Below are 10000 nucleotides of genomic sequence, written 5' to 3' on the forward strand. Positions count from 1 at the left end.
CAACACGCAGGTTGAAATATCAAAACAAACTCTGAACCAACTATATTAATTTGGGGATAGGTCGAAAAGCATTAGACATTTATGGCAATTTAGCTAGCTAGCTTTCTGTTGCTAGCTAATTTGTCCTGGGATATAAACATTGGGTGGTTATTTTACCTGAAATGCACAAGGTCCTCTACTCCGACAATTAATCCACAAATAAAACGGTCAACCGAATTGTTTCTAGTCATCTCTCCTCCTCCAGGCTTCTTCTTTGGACTTTATATGGCGGTTGGCAACCAACTTTAAGGTGTATTACCATTACCAACTGGACTGGAGTGTGGACCTCAGTTCATCTTTCAATCACCCACGTGGGTTTATGCTCCTAAAAACCAATAAGGAGATGGGAGAGGTGGGACTTACAGTGCGTCAAGCGTTACAAATCGAACCAAGTTCTATTTTAGCACCTGGCTACACAGATTCAGTGTGGGTGCAATGATTGAATAATATGTATGTGTACATTTATTTTGCAACACAAGCGGTGTGGTCAGCATGTTAGTCTAAGCTAGATTCTGCACTTAGATACCCAATCAGAGAAAACACTCTCCACCTCTCTCTCTCAATGAAGAGGAGCAGACTAGTGTTGAAATCTGCAGTTTCTCTCAGAGTATCTCTCAACCTCAGTGAGAAATACAGCAGAGCCTTGCTTACAGTGCACTCTCGTGACCGCTCTCTGTACTGCAGCTGTGGCGTGATGGGAGTGTTTGTGCTAAGTGCACTCTGTCCCTTACATCCATAACAGATACACTCTCAGTATACTCCTTTTACCACTCCCACCTTCCCCCATCTCTCTCTCTCCCCCTCACCAAGCAGCATAAAGATGACATAACATTAAAACAGCATAACTTAGTCATATCCACAGAGATAATGCAAGGACGATGCTAGTCAGAGAATGTCATAACAAAGGTTCCTCCATATAGAGATGTCAGTTTGCATAATATGCAGTGAATACCTTCTGCACTTTATTTTCCCAATGCATTCCTGTAGAATTGAATACAACCAAGGGCATAAAAACAAGCATCATGAACAAATAGTGAATAGTGTTATGATTTAGCAAAAGCAGGCGTAATCATGTAAAGAAGGATGAGAATGAGATGGAGGGAGAGATACAATATACTAGGGGAAGAAGAGAGATGGAGGGAGAGATACAGTAGATGTGGGGAAGAAGAGAGATGGAGGGAGAGATACAGTAGATGTGGGGAAGAAGAGAGATGGAGGGAGAGATATAGTAGATGTGGGGAAGAAGAGAGATGGAGGGAGAGATACAGTAGATGTGGGGAAGAAGAGAGATGGAGGGAGAGATATAGTAGATGTGGGGAAGAAGAGAGATGGAGGGAGAGACAGACAGAGAAAATGGCAAGAAAGGCAGAGATGTAGAGAGGAAGGAGAGAAATAGGAGAGTGGTGACACGGTGCGAGGCTGCCAGGCTGCCAGGGCCGACCCTCACATCCCTCCTCTACTACACGCTTTCCCCATTACCTAGAGACAGCCTCTGGAAGCTTGATATCCCAGAGGGAGAGAGGTGGAGGGGCGAAAGAGGGGGTGTAGAGAGAGCGGGTGAACATATAAGGTAAGCGAGCGAGAGAGAGAGAGAAAGAATGGAGAGAGAGAGAAAGAGAGAGAGAGAGAGAGAAAGGAGGGAGAGAGAGAGAAAAAGAAGGGACAGAGAGAGAGAGAGAGAGAGAGAGAGAGAGAGAGAGAGAGAAAGGGGGGAGAGAGAGAGAGAGAGAAAGGAGGGAGAGAGAAAGGAGGGAGGGAGAGAGAGAGAGAAAGGATGGGAGAGAGAGAGAGAGAGAGAGAGAGAGAGAGAGAGAGAGAGAGAGAGAGAGAGAGAGAGAGAAAGGGGGAGAGAGAGAGAGAAAGGAGGGAGAGAGAAAGGAGGGAGGGAGAGGGAGAGAGAAAGGATGGAGAGAGAGAGAGAGAAAGGAGAGAGAGAGAGAGAGAGAAAGGAGGGAGGGAGAGAGAGAGAAAGGAGGGAGAGAGAGAGAAAGGAGGGAGAGAGAGAGAGAAAGGAGGGAGGGAGAGAGGGAGAGAGAAAAGAGGGAGAGAGAGAGAAAAAGGAGGGAGGGAGAGAGAGAGAAAGGTGAGAGAGAGAGAAAGGAGGGAGAGAAAGAGAGAGAAAGGAGGGAGAGAGAGAGAGAAAGGCTGGAGGGAGAGAGAAAGGAGTGAGAGAGAGAGAAAAAGGAGGGAGAGAGGGAGAGAGAGAGTGTCACGTCCTGACCAGTATAAGGAGTTATTGGTTATTGTAGTTTGGTCAGGACGTGGCAGGGGGAATTTGTTTTATGTGGTTCGGGGTTTATTGGGATATGTATTTATGTAAGAGGGATGTTTGTTTTATGTGTTCCGGGGTTTCTGGGTAATGTTCTTGTTTTGTATTTCTATGGTTTTCTATGTTGTGTATTTCTTTGTTGGCCTGGTATGGCTCTCAATCAGGAACAGCTGTACATCATTGTTTCTGATTGGGAGTCATACTTAGGTAGCCCTTTTTTCACCTGTGGTTTGTGGGAAGTTGTTGTTGCATAATTGTGTGTGTAGCCTGCAATACTGTTCGTTCGATCGTTTTCTTGTTTTGTTTGTTACGTGTTCTAATAAAGTTAAGATGAGCACTCAACCCGCTGCGCCTTGGTCTATTACGTACAAGAGAGAGAGAAAGGTGGGAGACAGAGAGAGATAAAGGAGGGAGAGAGAGAGAAAAAGGAGGGAGAGAGAGAAAAAGGAGGGAGGGAGAGAGAAAGGAGGGAGGGAGGGAGAGAGAGAAAGGCGGGAGGAAGAGAGAAAGGAGGGAGAGAGAGAGAAAGGAGAGCGAGAGAAAAATGAGGGAGAGAGAGAGAAAGGAGGGAGAGAGAGAAAGAAAGGAGGAAGAGAGATGAGCATTGTCCCATTGTATTGAGACAGAGAAACACAGAGGAACACAGAGGAACACAAAGAAGAGTGTGGAAAAGGAGAAAAGGCAGTGGTGAGAAAAGCTAGCGTGGAGAGAGATACTTTTTCTACCAGTCCCATGGAACACAACTGCACATTCTACACATTCTACAACACCGTCAATCCAAAGAACCAATACATACCGTACCACGACTGCTTCTTAATAAAACAACCAGACATTCATAGCCACAGAAAAGCACCGTACCAGACCCAAAACCTTTCAACATATCATAGCCATTTAACATATCCCTGGAGGGTCAAAATGTGCACACTCCTACAGAACTGAACCTTAACCAAGACTCTGAGCCCTGGGGTGTGAATATCATTGAAGGAACCGGCTTTCTCAGCCCAACCAACATTACCAAGTCTGCCTGAGTCAGCGACATTACCAGCTCAATATGGAGAGGTTAAGACCATGTCACACCGTAGAATGTTATAGAGGTCCCCATCTCCCCAATGTGGATAAACCAACCAATACATGTCGGTGGAAACACTGTCCTTGTACAGTTTTTCATTCTATTTAAAACATTCCATCGGAGTAACTACTACAAGTGTAATATAGCTGAAATAGAGGTGTATGTACTACACAATAGCAACATAGAGACAATATTTATCTCAATGCTCTCCAGATAATCCCATAACCCCCTGCTTTACAGGATATTCAGTAGGTGCTGTCAGCCCAACGCATTACAGGGGACACACTGCCTGCCCAGCAGGACATCTACAGCACCTGTAGAACAGACTGACTTCTTTGGGCATGGAAACATTGCTCTATTGGTATCAAGGGACCTAACGTGTGGCAGATATTCAGTATATTCATTAGGTGTGCTACTAGGTGTAATACATCTGTAATGCAGCATTTTCACTAGGTGTGCTACTAGGTGTAATATGGCTGTAATATGTTACTAGGTGTAATATGGCTGTAATGCAGCATATTCACTAGGTGTTCTACTAGGTGTAATATGGCTGTAATACAGCATTTTCACTAGGTGTGCTACTAGGTGTAGTACGGCTGTAATATGTTACTAGGTGTAATATGGCTGTAATACAGCATTTTCACTAGGTGTGCTACTAAGTGTAATACGGCTGTAATGCAGCATATTCACTAGGTGTTCTACTAGGTGTAATATGGCTGTAATACAGTATTTTCACTAGGTGTGCTACTAAGTGTAATACGGCTGTAATGCAGCATATTCACTAGGTGTTCTACTGGGTGTAATATGGCTGTAATACAGAATATTCACTAGGTATTCTACTAAGTGTAATATGGCTGTAATACAGTATTTTCACTAGGTGTGGTACTAAGTCTAATACGGCTGTAATGCAGCATATTCACTAGGTGTTCTACTGGGTGTAATATGGCTGTAATACAGAATATTCAGTAGGTATTCTACTAAGTGTAATATGGCTGTAATACAGTATTTTCACTAGGTGTTCTACTAGGTGAAATATGGCTGTAATACAGAATATTCACTAGGTGTGCTACTAGGGGTAATACGGCTGTAATACAGTATATTCATTAGGTGTGCTACTAGGTGTAATACGGATGTAATACAGTATATTCATTAGGTGTGCTACTAGGTGTAATACGGCTGTAATGCAGTATATTCACTAGGTGTGCAACTAGGTGTAATATGGCTGTAATACAGAATATTCACTAGGTATTCTACTAAGTGTAATATGGCTGTAATACAGTATTTTCACTAGGTGTGGTACTAAGTCTAATACGGCTGTAATGCAGCATATTCGCTAGGTGTTCTACTAGGTGTAATACGGCTGTAATAAAGGATATTCGCTAGGTGTTCTACTAGGTGTAATATGGCTGTAATAAACGCTATTCGCTAGGTGTTCTACTAGGTGTAATATGGCTGTAATAAAGGATATTCGCTAGGTGTTCTACTAGGTGTAATACGACTGTAATACGGGAGTATGATGTGACCCCCCCGTCCCCCCCCCTCCCGTCCCCCGTCCTCCTCACCTGTCGTGGTCTCGGCCAACGCCCCACACACGTATACTGCTGATTGGCTGAGAGTGGAGCAGGCTGTGGTCGTCAGGGTTAACCAGGGTCAGATCCCGGTCCTGCAGCACCAGCAGCATGTCCTTACCCTGATGGGACGATCAATATGTCAATACATCAGTCAATGCGCGCACACGTGCACACACGGAAACACACGCACACACACACACACACACACACACACAGTGTCCTCACCTCTCCCCAGACCCCAGCGGAGTCTTGTATGTCCCTCCTACAGTAGGACAGTTGTCTGATACAGTGATGGACTGCCACACTGCTCCTTCCCTCTGTCAGATCTCTCTCTGCCATCTCCACCCAGCCCAGAGAACGCACCGGGAAGGACTACAACACATATATGGATTCATATACACTTAAAATAATACATACAGACTCTTACCCAGCAGCCCCCCCCAACACACACACACACTAATTAATAAACACACTTGCACTCATTAGTAGGGGTAATAGTAAGACGGTCCGTTAAGTGTATCTGTAGATCTCTGGTAAAATGTGTAATGAGAATACTTTTTAACAGTGGTTGGCTACAATTCAGCAGATAGCATGGGTGTGCGCTCAAGGGGTGAAAGTAAGGTGGTATAGTGGGGGTATGCAGTACCGGTAAAACATGAGCCTATCACAATAATTAAAACAAAATGTAAAGAAAAGCACTTTTTTTATCATTACCGCATGTCAGAGGCATGAAAAATGAGCAAATGGACTTGAAAACGGGTGGTATAGCCTACGCTCTAAACTGCCATGTGGCTAGATGAAAACATCTACATTATGTCAAGCCGACACCGAGACGCACACGGACAGCAGTGGCCGACACCGAGACTCACACAGACAGCAGTGGCCGACACAGAGACTCACACGGACAGCAGTGGCCGACACAGAGACGCACACGGACAGCAGTGGCCGACACCGAGACTCACACAGACAGCAGTGGCCGACACCGAGACTCACACAGACAGCAGTGGCCGACACAGAGACTCACACGGACAGCAGTGGCCGACACAGAGACTCACACAGACAGCAGTGGCCGACACCGAGACTCACACAGACAGCAGTGGCCGACACAGAGACTCACACGGACAGCAGTGGCCGACACCGAGACTCACGCGGACAGCAGTGGATGCATACATTCTGGCCTAATGCCAATCGCCACAATCACTTTTTTTTTGTGTAACAGATGTCCCTTTCCATTCATCACTGTTTTAAGGCTGGAAATATGTTGCGAGTGGATGAATGTGTGCGGGTAACCAAATGAAGGACCCCTTTGATGTGATTGTTTGACAATCAGATGAAAACATCATGACTGGTTGTGTTGAAAGTTAAATGACAAATGTTTAGTACTAGGCCCACAGAGATCCTATTGAATTAAAAGAGATTCTAAATTGTCCAAGACTTCAGCCACCCAAGTCATAGACTGTTCTCTCTGCTACCGCACGGCAAGTGGTACCGGAGCACCAAGTCTAGGTCCAAGAGGCTTCTAAACAGCTTCTACCACCAAGCCATAAGACTCCTGAACATCTAATTAAATGGCTACCCAGACTACCGTAAATTCCGGACTATAAGCCGCAACTTTTTTCCCAGGCTTTGAACCTCGCGGCTTAAACAATGACACGGCTAATATATGGTTTTTTTCCTGCTTTTTTTCTCTCCAAAATAACACATTCTGTGACGTGCTCAGTTTTTTGGCGGCATGAAGCTTTCATTAGACCAATGAAATTGCCGAACGGGTTAAGGTCAAACAACTTTTTTTTTACTGTTTAGATTAAATCGAGCGCTCTCAAACTTCCCATCATTCTGATTACGGTAGTCATTTTGTCACCCTCATCATGGCAAAGACACAGAGAAATGCATATGATGCAGCTTTCAAGTTGAAGGCGATTGATCTGGCTGTTGGAAAAGGAAATAGAGCTGCTGCACGGGAGCTTGGTCTTAATGAGTCGATGATAAGACGTTGGAAACAGCAGCGTGAGGAATTGACTCAGTGCAAAAAGACGACTAAAGCTTACTGCAAATGTTTTATTTTTTGTTACAAGCCGTGTTTCGTTAAAGCCTATTTATTTTTGTTACAAGCCGTGTTTCGTTAAAGCCTATTTATTTTTGTTACAAGCCGTGTTTCGTTAAAGCCTATTTATTTTTGTTACAAGCCGTGTTTCGTTAAAGCCTATTTATTTTTGTTACAAGCCGTGTTTCGTTAAAGCCTATTTATTTTTGTTACAAGCTGTGTTTCGTTAAAGCCTATTTATTTTTGTTACAAGCCGTGTTTCGTTAAAGCCTATTTATTTTTGTTACAAGCCGTGTTTCGTTAAAGCCTATTTATTTTTGTTACAAGCCGTGTTTCGTTAAAGCCTGTGTAAAGTTAATTTGTTTCAATGTACCGGTAGGCACCTGCGGCTTATAGACATGTGCGGGTTATTTATGTTCAAAATATTTTATTTTTTTAAATTCCGTGGATGCAGCTTATATTCAGGGGCGCTTAATAGTCTGGAAATTACGGTATTTGCATTGACCCCCCCCACCCCTACGCTACTGCTACTCTCTGTTATCATCTATGCATAGTCACTTTAATAACTCTACCTGCATTTACATAATTATCTCAAATACCTCATTGACACATTGATTCTGTACCAGAACCCTCTGTATATAGCCCCTGTATATAGCCCCTGTATATAGCCTCCACATTGACACATTGACTGTACCAGTACCCCCTGTATATAGCCCCTGTATATAGCCTCCACATTGACACATTGACTGTACCGGTACCCCCTGTATATAGCCCCTATATAGCCTCCACATTGACTCTGTACCAGTACCCCCTGTATATAGCCTCCACATTGACTCTGTACCGGTACTCCCTGTATATAGCCACGCTATTGTTATTTACTGCTGCTCTTTAATTATTTATTTTTCTTTTTTGGGGGGGTATTTTCTTAAAACTGCATTGCTGGTTAAGGGCTCGTAAGTAAGCATTTCACTGTTGTATTCGGCTCATGTGACAAATACAGTTTGATTTGATTTGATTTGTAATTCTATGATTCAGACCATACATTTGTTTTGTGCATGTGCACATATAGGAGGTCCCGTACAGGGAAGAAATGAATCCTACTTTCACCCTGGCCCAGTACCCAGTACCCCCACCCCCCTCACACACACGCGGATTAATAAACACTAATACAAAAACATACAAACGCACACTCATACGCACACACATACACACACTCCCACACACTCACACAAAGGCCCAGGGGATTTGCAGTGACAGAGTAGCAGAGAGCCAACAGAGTATAGTGTGAGAGAGACTATGATGTATTGTGACAGTTTATAAAATATAAAGGCTGTGGTTCAGTGCATCCCAGGGCTTTGACAGAAAGAGAGAGAGAGACAGAGACAGAGGGAGAGAGAGACAGAGAGAGAGAGAGAGAGAGAGAGAGAGACAGAGAGAGAGAGAGTGAGAGAGAGAGAGAGAGAGAGAGAGAGCGAGAGAGAGAGAGAAAGCCCAGAGCCAGCCCTCCCTCTACAGAGCACCACAATGTATTCTTCTTCTCTTTAGGGACAGACCCCAGGCTTTTGTTCTCACTCTCACACACACACGTGGACAAACATGCACAAAGACTGACACACACACAGATGTGTGCGAACACACAGAAATGAAAGCAAGCAAGCAAGCATGCACACACACACTCATGCACACACACACCGGGTATGGACAGACACACATCAACACATTATCCGTTAACGTGTGAAACGTTCAACAGCAATTCTACATCTAAATGTTTCCAGGTACATTAGGCCTTACTGCTTGCTCTCTAAACCCTTCCTCTCCTCCTCCTCCTCCTCCTCTTTTTCTTCTCCCTCTCTTTACCTCCTGGTCATTCTCACTCAGAGACTGTATCAACATCAACAACATCAATCTATGACACTATTATAGTTTTGTTTTATATTAGCTATTATTTCTATGTGTTTTTCGATTTTTCTCGAAATTCAGTGTAGTTTCACTTATTTTTCCCACTTGATTTACTACTTTTTATCCTGTTTTAGTTTGATAGAAACCTTTCTATTTCGTTTTATATCCTTTAGTTTCAGTTTTAGTACTAGGGACAGGAAGTAGCCTATACTGTATATGGGAGGCCAGTACCCATGTGTGTTGTAGGTTCTATTTCATGTTAGCTAGTGATGGCTAGTGATGACTATGGAATCCCAGAAACTGCACTCGGTCTGGGGAGGATGTCAGATTGACTTGGGTATAAATAATAAACCCAGGAAGGGTCCTCTTCAGACAGACAACTCTCCCAACAAATCACGGGAAGGCGGGCAAAGCCTGAAAATCGAACTCTTTCAGTAGCCTGTAGGGAGACATACAGTATAAGAACATTACCATTGAAAACCAAAGATCTCAGACAAAACCTTCGCCGTGGTTTTAGTGAAGGTAGATGTACAATCTAGCAAAATGCACTCATAAAAATAACCTCTGAATTCTCCATCTTGCAATCGAGCAAGCTACAACCTTGTGTCCAGTGGGGATGTTAATGCTAGGGTGGGTATGGACAACCTTGATGGGGGCCAGAAAAAATCTGAACTCATCATGAGGGGCAGCAGTGGCTCGCGGGTCTGCTTCGTACCCACATCCATACCCACACATGCAGTCAGAACCCGCCTAAAAAATCTATAACATGTTAGCGGACATGGACTAACTGGGTTACTGTCAGTTACTGACATAAGAGAAAAACTGCTGATTCAAACCACATTACTATTCTAACTCTCAACAGTAATTTGAGACTCCGACTGAGTTCCACCCAAAAATGTTGGCCTACAGAAGGGGCGGGCCTACAGAAGGGGCGGGCCGCCAGTTGCCCATCCCTGTGCTTTTTTTTTATTGAATTTTTTATTCATAACACATATCAACAACTTACATTGCTAAACCCCATCCCTGTGCTAGGGAAACAAGAGGATAAGGCAATGACATCACCAGATAAGGCAGTGATGGTCTCCTCCTCTCTGTTCCAACTGATGCAG

The 10000-nt window shown here is 44.0% G+C and overlaps 1 protein-coding gene across 1 annotated transcript in view; it reads right to left on the reverse strand.

Moving 5' to 3' along the window:
- LOC106611814 (amyloid beta precursor protein binding family B member 2) overlaps window positions 1–10000 on the reverse strand; it is a 47960-nt gene that overhangs the window by 32537 nt on the left and 5423 nt on the right. Inside the window, exons 6-7 of the mRNA XM_014212403.2 lie at window positions 5174–5320; window positions 4940–5067 (exon numbers count right to left, since the gene is read on the reverse strand). Of these exons, the coding sequence (XP_014067878.2) occupies window positions 4940–5067; window positions 5174–5287 (242 nt within the window). The 5' untranslated portion in view covers window positions 5288–5320. The remainder of the gene's footprint in view (window positions 1–4939; window positions 5068–5173; window positions 5321–10000) is intronic.

The sequence above is a fragment of the Salmo salar genome, chromosome ssa09, assembly GCF_905237065.1.
Source record: "Salmo salar chromosome ssa09, Ssal_v3.1, whole genome shotgun sequence".
NCBI lineage: Eukaryota > Metazoa > Chordata > Actinopteri > Salmoniformes > Salmonidae > Salmo > Salmo salar.